Source organism: Pseudochaenichthys georgianus, chromosome 7, assembly GCF_902827115.2.
Source record: "Pseudochaenichthys georgianus chromosome 7, fPseGeo1.2, whole genome shotgun sequence".
Taxonomy (NCBI): Eukaryota; Metazoa; Chordata; class Actinopteri; order Perciformes; family Channichthyidae; genus Pseudochaenichthys; species Pseudochaenichthys georgianus.
Window position 1 is genome coordinate 40,162,546 of NC_047509.1, and position 13,458 is coordinate 40,176,003.

Sequence of the window (13,458 nt, forward strand, 5' to 3'; positions counted from 1 at the left end):
TATACACTGCAATAAGCTTCTTAGTGCAATAATAAGCTACAGGGACGTTAATCTAACGTCGGCAATATTAACTTTATTTAATACAACATTTACGGTACAAGATTTAATCATACAGCCCATGTAGTATAATATTTTACAAATGATGAATTACAGCAAACATGTGCAATATATAATAATAATTTCAATTTATATAGCGCCTTTCACGAAACCCAAGGACGCTTTACAATGGGAAGTAACAAAACAAAAGGTAATAATAAACATACAGAGCAATAGCAGGAAATAAGTGACTGTAAATTAGTGGAGGCCAAAGGCCTGAGTGAACAGATTATTACAGCTCCGTGGGATGGCAGTAAGGCGATATGGGTCCGTTGTTATTGTGCATCCATGGGTAAAGATCAGGTAAAGATAAACGCATGTAGTGCTGAACACGTAACTTGAACGTGCTGGGCGGCGCGGTCCCGTGGGTTAGATGCGCGTTCATAATGCCGAGGGAAATAACTCTCAGAATAACGTTATTAGCACATTTTTACAACTTGAGGAACGAATGTTTTTAATAAGGGCTATAGAAGTGTTCATACTGGGTTGTTTATTTAGTTTAAAAAAAATTATCCAACGAGTTACAGACCACTCTTTCCCAATGTAACTCAATGGGAAAAAGTGTTTCCGGGCCCAGCAACCTAAAGTAAGTGTAGTACCACCATTTGGCCACAACAAATATTCTCATCAGACTCCGGCGCACTTCCTGGGGGCTTGGAAGAGGAGACGAGAGAGCTGCAGTGACGCGTCCTAAAACCCGGAAGTAAACTGCGCATGGCTTCCCTCGACAAAAAAGCAATGATATTTCTCCATAGGATTTTAGAAAATAGCTCCAAATAAGATCTGTGGAAAACGTACCTGTTAGATAAATGCACGTTTTGTTCAGCCGGATAATATCCACATGTCTACCCTACTTTTATAATTTTCGAATCATAAATCTATTGATTAGATTAGATTTATGATTATGATTTTGAAACTACAAGAACATAAGGAGGACTTTTACAAAAAAGTAATAGAGAATTTTGTCCAGAAGGATAGGCAAATGGACTTCATCTTCATGTCAAGGTAAGACTGCAATTTTATTGAAAATGGGATCTTACTAATGCCCCTTTCACACCAGCGCCTTTTCAGCTCCGGCTCGGAGCTAGAGCCTGAAAAGCGCCGGGTTTTCCAGTTCACACCGGAGCTGCGCCGGCTCTTAGCTCCGGAATCCGCTTCATTTCCAGCTCCAAAAAATTGTCGGTCCAGAGGCAAGAGCTTTGGAGCTAAGAGGTGACGTCGCTTACATCTCTCTTACGTCGAGGCGTGCAGGAAACTAAACCCACCTCCCATGGGTCGACTGTCATGCCTGCCTACAAGCAGTAGTGCCTGTAAACACACTTTATAAAGTCAGGCAACACTAACCAGGCTTCGTGTGATTCTGTTTATTTGTACCTTACTTTGACCATCCGTTCACTGTTATCGATCATTGTGGAGAGAGGCAGACGTGTTGTTTTGTATTATTGCAGCTATCGGATGCAAGTAGTCAGTTTAGCTTCGGTTGCTATGCTAACATCACCCGCTTTATACCAGAGAAACTTTCATAACAGCGTTGTGATACCAAACAGTGTCAATTCAGACTGACACACATTCACTTAGGCTAAGGGGAACTGGGGATATGCATCAGCTGCTTGTGTGAGTCGGACAGTGAATACTTTAGAGCGGCCGCTGCAGTGTGAGCTAACCGGGAGCTAACGGGAGAATAAACTCCTGTGGACGAGCAGCCAGCACTGCAGCGGTCGGTAAATGCCGCAGAAACACATTAATAAACAATGAACCACGGCACTCTGGAGCAAAGTATAAGGTTGGAGAAGTCGTTATTCAATTTATTCTGGCTTCGTGTGATTAAAAGCAACACGATCATCGACCCGACGCAGTTGTTGTTGTTGTTGTGAGCTGCCGTAATGGCTGCCGTTTGGGGGCAAATCAGCGATGTAAACGGTGACGTCATGACGCAGCAGGGGCAGCTCTGGGGCGCCAGTGGGCGGTGTGCACAGAGCGGGAGCTGAAAAGGGAAACCGGAGCTGAACCAGAAAAGCTCCCGCTCGGAGCTAGAAACTGAAAAGCGCTGGTGTGAAAGCCGCATAAGAGAGAACAATTCAATATTTAAATGATAACATTTAATGTTTTGGGTATCCTTCTGTTGAACTGTCTGTTTAAAATTAATTGAAGCATCAGACAAAAAAAGCTTTTGAAAATAATATTATATTTTGATTTAGGTCAAAATATAATATGTGTAAATCTGAAGAGTCAGTGCCAGTGCCTCACCAGCCATGAACCTCACTGCAGAAGCTTATATATAGACATCTAAGTTGTTTGTGCCCCACCACTTTTGTACATATAAAAACGCCACTACATGCTTTTTATGTTGCCTGGGGCACAGACCCTCCCATGAAGTGGACTGGTTGGCGCTGCCCTCCTGACTCCCACTCATTATGCACTGGCTGCTCTCCCGGTTGGTTGCTCCAGTTATGGGTGTGGCTTTGATATCCTCCTCCACTCACTCATCTTTTGCCTCTGTTGCTATGGTAGCCACAGCCCACCATAAATCAGCTATTGCTGGTTAACTCAGGAAAACAGTGTCTGGTCTGCAAGTTAACATGGCATCTTAAAAAGCAAACCCCCCTTCCCCTTTTCTGAGAAATGACTCCACCACTGTGCAGATTCAGGCTGAGCATACTGTATATCAAAGGTTCTGTTCACCTCTTCAGCTTTGGGGGCAGAGCTGTGTTTGAATGTCCATGCCATAAGGTGAACCCTCGTAACAGCATGTCAGCAGGGGGCCTGACATTGTTATAAATAAGATCAATCTGAAATACATTTCGTACCATTGTTTTCCCTTGTAATGGGTCTGTGTTTATTATATTTACGTATTAAGTAGTTAGGATTGGATTAGTTTAGTCTTGGATTACATGTAACTGGATTCCGTTATTAGGACACAAAAAAAGTAACTGAATTCCCTGACAGTTATATAAAAAACGATGTATTTTACAGTTACTTCTCTTACATTGTGTTTTTGCTGCAAAAGGATGATATGTTATCTCTTCTCTGTAAGCTGTACTGTTCTGTAGGCTAATACTTTAAATGTGAATCTATACGCCTACTGCCTGAATCTGCTTTATGGTTTTCACTTTCTTTGCTTCATTTGTTCCGTTTTTATTCAGCAGGTGAACCTATATGACCTCTAATGCAATGTTTTATAATAAGAGAGGCGTGTGATGCAGTGGGTCGTACGTTTGTTTTCGGATCAGGGGGTCACAGGTTCAAACCCCACTGCAGTCAGCATGTCGTTGTGTCCCTGAGACACTTCACCCCACATTGCTCCTGTGGGGATTGTCCACAGTATTGAGTATGTAAGTCGCTTTGGATAAAAGCGTCTACCAAGTGACATGTAATTATACTTTGAAACTTAGGTTAGTGAATACTTTTTATTAAAGGTAGCTGATAATTGTAACAGAATACATTTTGAACGTGCCCAACCCTTAGATCTAGATGTTGTGAATACTTATTCCTCAGTATATGGGCCCCTTTTCCAAAGCTCTGGACAGCTTATACTATTTCACATATCTACATGTTTTCTTATGACTGTACTTCTATTTTTAACTTTTGGTAAATAAATAAATGAAATAGATTTTTTTTGGGCAAGCAATAGGACTTGTCGCAGCCAACATTTGACTTCTGCTAATCTGTGTATGCAAATAGGCCGTGAGAGAAGTATTTAAACCCAGACACTTGAGGTACTCTGAGGATTAACAGACAACGCTACAGCAAACTCCTGACAGAATGCTACAGAGGTGTGATGCCACAAAGGAAACACTGCTGTCCACTCTATACTTCCTGTCAGTTCTGCATGCTGATGAAAGCCTTTGTGACTCCAGTATCTGTCTCTGAGTCAGGGTGGAGATCAGAGGAGACGAGCAGAGGACAGACACAAAGAGATTGTGCTCTTTGGGGTCTCCTCTGTGAATTCCCTCTAATCCTGTTAACGCGAGGCCTCTAAAGGAAAGTGCCTTGGAGAATCACTGTGCTGTGTTTCTATGGTTACCCACCATTCCTTCCCCCATGCCCATATTACATTACTTTACATTACATTGCATTTAGCTGACGCTTTTATCCAAAGCAACTTACAATAAGTACATTCGACCAGGAAGACACAGCCTTGAAGAAAACAGAATCATATAAGTACATCAGGTTTCATAGTATTTCAAGTGCCATTCAACTGGCTTTAGATAAGCCAGTCCTTTATTAGTATATAAGTGCTCTGTTTGCAGTTCTTTGTTAGTAATTCTTTCGCTCGAGGTGGAGTCGAAAGAGATGAGTTTTCAGTCTGCGCCGGAAGGTGTGTAAGCTTTCTGCCGTCCTGATGTCAATGGGGAGCTCATTCCACCATTTTGGAGCCAGGATAGCAAACCCACGTGTTTTTGCTGATGGGAACTTGGGTCCCCCTCGCAGCGAGGGTGCAGCGAGTCGTTTGGCTGATGCAGAGTGTAGAGCACGCGCTGGGGTGTACAGTTTAACCATGTCCTGGATGTAGGAAGGGCCAGATCCATTCGCAGCATGGTACGCAAGTACCATTGTCTTGAAGTGGATTCTAGCAGTTACCGGAAGCCAGTGAAGAGAGCGGAGGAGCGGCGTGGTGTGGGAAAATTTAGGAAGGTTGAAGACCAGACGAGCCGCTGCATTCTGAATGAGCTGCAGAGGTCGGATGGCACATGCAGGTAGACCAGCCAGGAGGGAGTTGCAGTAGTCTAGGTGTGAGGTGACGAGAGCCTGGACCAGAACCTGCGTGGCTTTCTGGGTCAGCTGGGGACGCATCCTCCTGATGTTGTAAAGCGTGTATCTGCAGCAGCGGGTTGGAGCAGCGATGTTTGCAGTGAAGGACAGGTTGTTATCTAGGATCACACCCAGATTCCTTGCAGTCTGGGTCGGGGAAACAATAGAGGTGCCGATGTTGATTGGTCAGGTCAAGAGTGGGACAATCTTTTCCCGGAAGGAAAAGCAGTTCAGTCTTGTCAAGGTTGAGCTTGAGATGATGAGCGGACATCCACTGAGAGATGTCAGCTAAACAAGCAGAGATGCGAGCGACCACCTGGGTCTCTGAGCGGGGAAAGGACAGAATTAGTTGGGTGTCGTCAGCGTAGCAGTGGTATGAAAAACCATGCGGGCTAATGACAGATCCGAGCGAGTTTGTGTACAGGGAGAAGAGGAGGGGACCAAGGACAGAGCCCTGAGGGACCCCTGTAGTTAATTGACAAGGGTTGGACTCTGACCCTCTCCAAGTTACCCTGTAGGTACGGTCTTTGAGGTATGAGGTGAGGAGGGAAAGTGCAGAGCCTGAAACTCATATTAGGGGATGAGCGAGGAGACACACTGTGCCACTGAGACATTGTGTGCGAGGAAGGTGATCCTACACATCATGTCACACTTCCTCAGTGCCCACAACAGAAGCTAAATACAGCATGTGATTAAATCATTCATTAGTGCGAATGCTGTCTACAGCATTCCACTATAGTACTTCAAATCTTTATTAGTGCGAATGCTGTTTACAGCATTCCACTATAGTTCTTCAAATCTTTATTCTTCCCCTTTTTGTTATTCATTATTAACCCAAAACTACACAAAAATTACACTTCAGATACTCAACTTCCTTGACATGCTTCACGTTTTGAAATGTCACAGATACCTGTTACGGTTCTTCCACAAAACGTTCACATGTAAGAGGTTTATCTCTCATTCAGAACAATGAAGCCTTTGAAGTCTAGGCACCTCATTAGCTCAACTATAAACACCTGTGTAATGGAACACGATGATGTCATCACTCCAACTGACATGCAGCAGACTTCAACAGTCCAGCTGTGAAGACATCTCAGAGACACACTCTCTCTCTTGCGGCTTTCACACCAGCGCTTTTCCCTTTCTAGCTCCGAGCGGGAACTTTTCTGATTCAGCTCCGGTTTCCCTTTTCAGCTCCCGCTCTGTTCACACTGCCCACTGGCGCCCCAGAGCTGCCCTTGCTGCGTCATGACGTCACTGTTTACATCGCTGATTTGCTCCCCAACGGCAGCCATTACGGCGCTCACAACAACAACAACTGCGTCGGGTCGATGATCGTGTTGCTTTTAATCACACGAAGCCAGAATAAATTGAATAACGACTTCTCCAACCTTATACTTTGCTCCAGAGTGCCGTGGTTCATTGTTTATTAATGTGTTTCTGCAGCATTTACCGACCGCTGCAGTATTGGCTGCTCTTCCACGGGAGTTTATTCTCCCGTTAGCTCCCGGTTAGCTCACACTGCAGCGGCCGCTCTAAAGTATTCACTGTCCGACTCACACAAGCAGCTGATGCATATCCCCAGTTCCCCTTAGCCTAAGTGAATGTGTGTCAGTCTGAATTGACACTGTTTGGTATCACAACGCTGTTATGAAAGTTTCTCTGGTATAAAACGGGTGATGTTGGCATAGCAACCGAAGCTAAACTGACTACTTGCATCCGATAGCTGCAATAATACAAAACAACACGTCTGCCTCTCTCCACAATGATCGATAACAGTGAACGGATGGTCAAAGTAAGGTACAAATAAACAGAATCACACGAAGCCTGGTTAGTGTTGCCTGACTTTATAAAGTGTGTTTATAAGCACTACTGCTTGTAGGCAGGCATAACAGTCGACCCATGTTCAGGGGAGGTGGGTTTAGTTTCCTGCACGCCTCGACGTAAGAGAGACGTAAGCGACGCCACCTCTTAGCTCCGAAGCTCTTGCCTCTAGACCGACAATTTTTTGGAGCTGGAAGTGAACCCGATTCCGGAGCTAAGAGCCGGCGCGGTTTGAACATGAAAAACCGGCGCTTTTCAGGCTCTAGCTCCAAGCCGGAGCTGAAAAAGCGCTGGTGTGAAAGGGGCATCTCACACACACACACACACACACACACACACACACACACACACACACACACACACACACACACACACACACACACACACACACACACACACACACACACACACACACACACACACACACACACACACACACACACACACACACACACACACACACACACACACACACACACACACACACACACACACACACACACACACACACACACTCTCTCTCTCTCGCCATAGTTTTTGAACGGGTGGCAAAATGGTCAGATATACAGTCAATGTCAATGCATTCTTATGGGACGCAGTGCTGCAGTTGGTTGTCTCTGATCTCTGGACACACACACAGGTGTTCTGAGTAGGTGCTCAGGAACAGAAACAAACACTGACAGACTGGACTTTAACAGACTGTCTCAGCCTATTATTTTCTGTCTGATGGAGACTTCATACTGACTTGAAAGAAATCTCTCTCAAATTTAAATACCATGCTCTTGAATAAAGATAGGGAATAACCCCCATAACAGTCCAGCCATGAAGACATCTACGGGAACGTTTTGAGATTTCTTCAAATGCTGTTGCCATGGCAACACAATGCTCACCATGAAACACGGTTTTCTCATAACTTCAGTGAAAATACTCGAAATGGCCCAAAACTTCACAGGTTTGGTAACGATGCAGCCATCAACACATCTAAGAGTATTATGGGATGTCATCAAATGCCATTGCCATGGCGACAGATAATTCACCATCAAGTTAGTTCAAAAGTTTACAGTCAAAATATTCTGCTGCTTTCCCAAGCCTTTTTACTTTCTTTTCTCATCTTAATACCAATTCATTCACTACTACTTACATCTGATATTTAACTCCTTCAGCCTATTTTCAGCTGCAGAACCCATTCAACTATTACATTATTCAGCTATTTCAGGACATCAAGGCTATACATGTTGTTTATACCTTTTTTTAAACCTTTTCTTTTAAATATTAAGCTTTTTCTGCATTTTTGTAGCTAAAAGCAGCTACCATTCAGCTAATAACACATTCAGCTTTTTCTGCATTTTCAGCTAAATTCAGCCATAAATGTTCACAGTTTACAGCATTCGCACGCATTTTCTGCAGGAAATGCATTTTCTAGTTATTATAGCGCTTTATCAATGACTCTCAAAGCGCTTTACAAATACACATTACACATACAGATCATACATACATGTAATGGTCATCTACTGTGGACAATACCCACAGGAGCAAATTCAGGTGAAGTGTCTGGCCCAAGGACACAGCGGCTTTACAGACGCAGCGGCGGCGGGTTTCACCCCCTTGATCTGATAATCATTGCACAGCGCACTGCGCCACACCGCCCATCTTCACACCTCGAAGTCATCAAGGCGCTTTTACAAGTCCACATTGATATTATACATGTACTGTGGACAATACCCACATGAGCAAATTCGGGTGAAGTGTCTTGCCCAAGGACACAACGGCCTGATGTAGTGTGTTGTTAGCTGCCATATAAGCTTTATTCATCAGTCTCTGTGTTTAAATGGTAAATATTTGTATTCGTAATATATCATATTAGGCGGCCTACTTAAATTCTGGATTCTGATTGGTCAATTTGGACATTCCAGAGGTCGATCATTTTCACTACCTTCGAAGGATCAAGGGACTTTGTGCAAACATACCTGGAATACTTTTGGAATATTCTTTTTTATATTTGTGTTTGTAAAGGGAACAGCAGAAGAAGACAGACAGGAAGTAAACACTAACAGGAACACAGTATGCGCTATGCAGTGTTTAAAGACTGGTTCATCGGAAAAAAAAAATGTGAACAGACTTGGAGAGTTACAGAAAACCTCCATCAGTGCTGCCGTAACTTTAAGTTACGGTGCTGTTTCTGCAGTTCAAGCCCTTGGTGCACAGTGGAACGGACTATTATTTCTTAGCGGAAGCAATGCAATCATTTTTAAATCAATAAAGTACTTTTCTGTATCAGAATTGTGAATCAAGTCGTTGATTTATTTAGTATGTAGCCGTGTAATAAGCGAGATAAGTATGTCAATGTATTTCTGAAGGGCACGGTCTTCTTTATGAGCTGAAGAACCATTCAGGTGTAAGTGTAGCGTCACAGAACAAACCCAGTTTTAAATAACAACAGCAGCCCGACTTCACTCGTGGCCTCGGTGCACCGGGAGTCGTCTTTGGATGAGCTCGGGGTGTGTGCTCAGTGTGAATTCACACACCACATTAGAGAGCTGCTGCAGGGGAAGTGACGGATGTGTGAAGCACCGAAGGCATGCAGAGCGCCGCTAAAGTGAAATCTGAGGTGAACAGTTGAAATGTGAGCATAGATGAACAGAGGTGGAAGAAGTACTAGCAATACTACAGTCTAAAAAATAAGGTACTGCATTCAACTTTGTACTAATGTAGGAGTTAAAGAATTGTTAGTATCAAAATATACTTAAAGAACCAAAGTATTCATTATGCAGGATGGAAAATTGAAGCACAATATATTTTAAATGGTTGTACTGTATGATAACTATTAAAGCAATAATCTCTTCATCACTTTAATGTTTCAGTTGGTAAAAATGGGATTTATTTGAATTGCTTTATATAATACTGGGTAGCTTAACTTATATAATAATGTATTAGTTGATTTAAATTGTGTATTTATAATCGAAATGTGCAAAGTAACTAATAACTAAATCTTCTAAATACATTTAGTGTCGTAAAAAGTATAACATTTGCCAACTAAATGTAGTACATTCAAATTGATTGATTGATTGAGCCTTCTATTCCCATAGCACTCAGTAGTAATGATTTTATGTGCTTTTTTAACGATAAAATTGTTACTCTTAGAAACAAAATTAATGACCTCTTGCCTTTGACCAGTATAGTGTTATCAACACCTCCCGGAAACGTGAGTTCTAATATTACACTAGATAGTAAACTAGAATGCGTTTCAGCCATAAACCTTGAACAATTAAATTCAATTATTCTCTCTTCTAAACCATCAACGTGCATGTTAGACCCAATTCCAACTAAGCTGTTGAAGGAAGTTTTTCCATTAATTAGCACTTCTTTATTAAATATTATGAATATGTCTTTATTATCAGGCTATGCTCCACAATTATTCAAAGTAGCAGTGATAAAACCGCTTCTTAAAAAGCACAACCTTGATCCAGAGGTTTTAGCCATCTATAGACCTATTTCTAATCTTTCGTTCCTCTCAAAAATTCTTGAGAAAGCGGTCGCAAAACAGTTGTATGATTACTTAAAAAACAATGATTTATTTGAAGATGTTCAGTCTGGCTTTAGAACACATCATAGCACAGAGACAGCTCTGGTTAAAGTCACAAATGACATTCTAATAGCCTCAGACAAGGGACTTGTCTCTATTCTTGTTTTGCTCGATCTCAGTGCTGCATTTGATACTATCGACCATGATATCCTATTGCAAAGACTAGAGCACTTAGTTGGCATACAGGGAACTGCTTTAGGCTGGTTTAGGTCCTATCTATCTGAACGCTCTCAGTTTGTGTGTGTCAACGATGAATCTTCCATGCAAACCAAAGTTAGCCATGGAGTGCCACAGGGCTCAGTGCTCGGACCTATTTTGTTCACATTATATATGCTTCCGTTAGGCAATATTATAAGGAATCATTCTGTACATTTTCATTCTTATGCGGATGATACTGAACTATATTTATCAATCAAGCCTGATGAAATTAATCATCTAAATAAAATGTAAGACTGCCCTCAAGGACTTAAAAACGTGGATGACCTTAAACTTTTTGATGTTATACACGACCAAAAGTTATTGTACTCAGTCCAAAGAATCTACGAAACAAACTATCTAAAGATATACTAGTTATGGATGGCATTAATTTGGCCTCCAGTGAGACTGTAAGGAATCTTGGTGTTATATTTGATCAGGATTTATCCTTTAACGCCCACATAAAATCAATTTCAAGGACCGCCTACTTCCATCTACGTAACATTGCAACAATCAGGCATATCTTGCCTCAAAACGATGCAGAGAAACTAGTCCATGCATTTGTTACTTCTAGGCTGGATTATTGTAACTCTTTATTATCAGGGAGTACCAAGAAGTCAGTCAAGTCGCTTCAGCTGATTCAAAATGCTGCGGCTCGTGTACTAACCAGAGTTAGGAAAAGGGACCACATTACTCCTGTTCTGGCTGCCTTACACTGGCTCCCTATAGAACACAGGATAGAATTTAAAATTCTTCTTCTCGCCTACAAAGCCCTTAATGGGCAGGCGCCATCTTACCTTAAAGAACTCATTATACCCTACTGTCCTACTAGAGCATTGCGTTCCAAGAATGCAGGGTTGTTGGTTGTTCCTAGAGTCTCTAAAAGTACAATAGGAGCCAGAGCCTTTTCTTATCAAGCTCCACATTTGTGGAATCAGCTTCCAGTTTGTGTTCGGGCGGCAGACACCCTATCCGTTTTTAAGAGTGCGCTTAAGACCTTCCTTTTTGATAAAGCTTATAGTTAGGGCTGATTAAATTCAGCCAGGGGCGGAGTGGGACTACAATTCAGCCCTGGAATCTGACCCAGACCGGCCACATTCGGGGGGTGGGGGGCGGTGGCATCAGAACAAAAAATTACAATCGCCTACTATTTATGCAGTTCAAGGGATAATTCTCACCTAAAGAGGGCGGACACTCCTCAGATGTCTTAAACACATGGGACATCGTAAACACACAAACATACAGTACTATTTGTAATTAGCCTAGTTATTAGAAATCAGCTGTTTATTAGGATGCATGTATGCAGTTCAAGGGATAATTCTCACCCACCTCTTGCTCTTGCCCATGCTCTTGTATGTGCCAGTTGAGCTGGTTCTTCCACCAGCTCAACTCTCTGTCCCTCATCATGAACGCAGAAGGCTGGCTGTATATCTGAACTTGCGCCCTCATCATTCTCTTCATCATCTTGCACTTGTTCTAAGCTGCTGCTGATAGTGCTTGTGGCACCGCTGCTGCCAAAAAGATCTGTCAATTTGCCACATTTATATGCTTCACCTGCGAGTGACTATACCATTTTTCCTCTTGCCTTCTCGCCCCCACCGTTTTCTTTGATTTGTATCCATGTTTTTTCAATCTCCCTGTCTGCCGCATGGGTCTGCCGCGGCGTCTAATCCCTTCTCTTCGTGTGGCCGGTCTTTTTTCTTCTTTGTGTGTGATTATTTGACAGATAATAACCACACAACTGCATTAGCGGCCGCTGTCGCCCTCTGTCTTAAAAGATGACGTTAAACACATTTTTTTTGATGGCCGGCCATCAACAGCCCTTGACGACCGGCCGTTCTGTGGTTCTCCAGATTATACAGATGGCTAGTCCGCCCTTGGATTCAGCCCCTAGTTTTGCTGATATAGGCTTAGTTTGTCGGGGGACATCTTACTTCTTCCTTCTCTCTGTCTATACCTGTGTACACTCATGTTCCGATTAACCCAGCTTCCCCAAAAGTTTTTCCTTGTACGATGTGAGCGTCTAAGGACAGAGGGTCTAAGGACAGAGGGTCTAAGGACAGAGGGTGTCGTATTGTCATACTGATATTCTGTACACACTGTGAAGACCACTGAGACAAATGTAACATTTGTGATATTGGGCTATATAAATAAACATTGATTGATTGATTGATTGATTGATTGATTGATTGATTGATTGATTGATTGATTGATTGATTGATTGATTGATTGAAATGATAAAGTAGGATAACATGAAAATACTTAAATAAAGTTCAAGAGCCTAAAATGTTTACTTCAGTAAATGTACATTCCACCACTGCAAATGAACCAAGATTGATTTCATGATGATTTTTCTTGCCATTTTGCTGTGATTCATCCTCATGATATTGTAAATATTGTTAATGTATCGAACCGCTCTACAAACACCACGACTACAGATAAATACACCCGTGTGATTCCCTGTTGTTTCACACGTCCCCTCATCATCAGATATGAATCCACACAGATGTTCTAGCTTCAGGGGGCGGATCAGATGGTGCTTACATCTTGTTAGGATCCTCCTCCCGGCCTGAGCGCCTGAACACACAACTTCACAGAGCTGACCTATTACAACACGTCACTCTGGACAACCAGGAAACGGCACTGCCCAATTTCTCTGCCGAGGGGTCCAACTAGAGAGAGAAGGACGCCGACTGAAGCAGCCACAACAGACAAGTCAAAAACACAATACTACACCTCCGGATGCAAAGGCCAGCGCACACAGTCCTGCCATGTTGGGTGGAGGCGGTGTGAAGAGGAGCGGACGGCTGCTCCTGCACTGTGGCCTGTTTGGGCAGTCTGAGCAGGAGAACAGGGTGGTACTGCCAAAGCTCTCCAGGACAGCACATTTACGAGGACTTGACTCATTTCCAGACATTGTTCCTCTGGCTCGCAGGAAAGTAACAGCAAGTTGCTACCAACTACACATGCCCCTCCCTCTCACACCCTTCAAAGAAAACAAAGCACAA

General features: G+C 42.8%; 1 protein-coding gene across 4 annotated transcripts in view; it reads right to left on the reverse strand.

The window, feature by feature from the left end:
* The window catches only part of prkcz (protein kinase C, zeta), a 176,774-nt gene that overhangs the window by 76,570 nt on the left and 86,746 nt on the right, over nucleotides 1-13,458 (reverse strand). The window contains exon 1 of one of the 4 annotated variants that reach the window (XM_034086345.1): nucleotides 13,187-13,233. The exons of the other annotated variants lie outside the window; for them this stretch is intronic. Within the exon in view, the coding sequence (XP_033942236.1) occupies nucleotides 13,187-13,223 (37 nt within the window). The 5' untranslated portion in view covers nucleotides 13,224-13,233. Of the gene's footprint in view, nucleotides 1-13,186; nucleotides 13,234-13,458 lie in introns of those variants that run through there. 4 annotated transcript variants of the gene reach the window in all.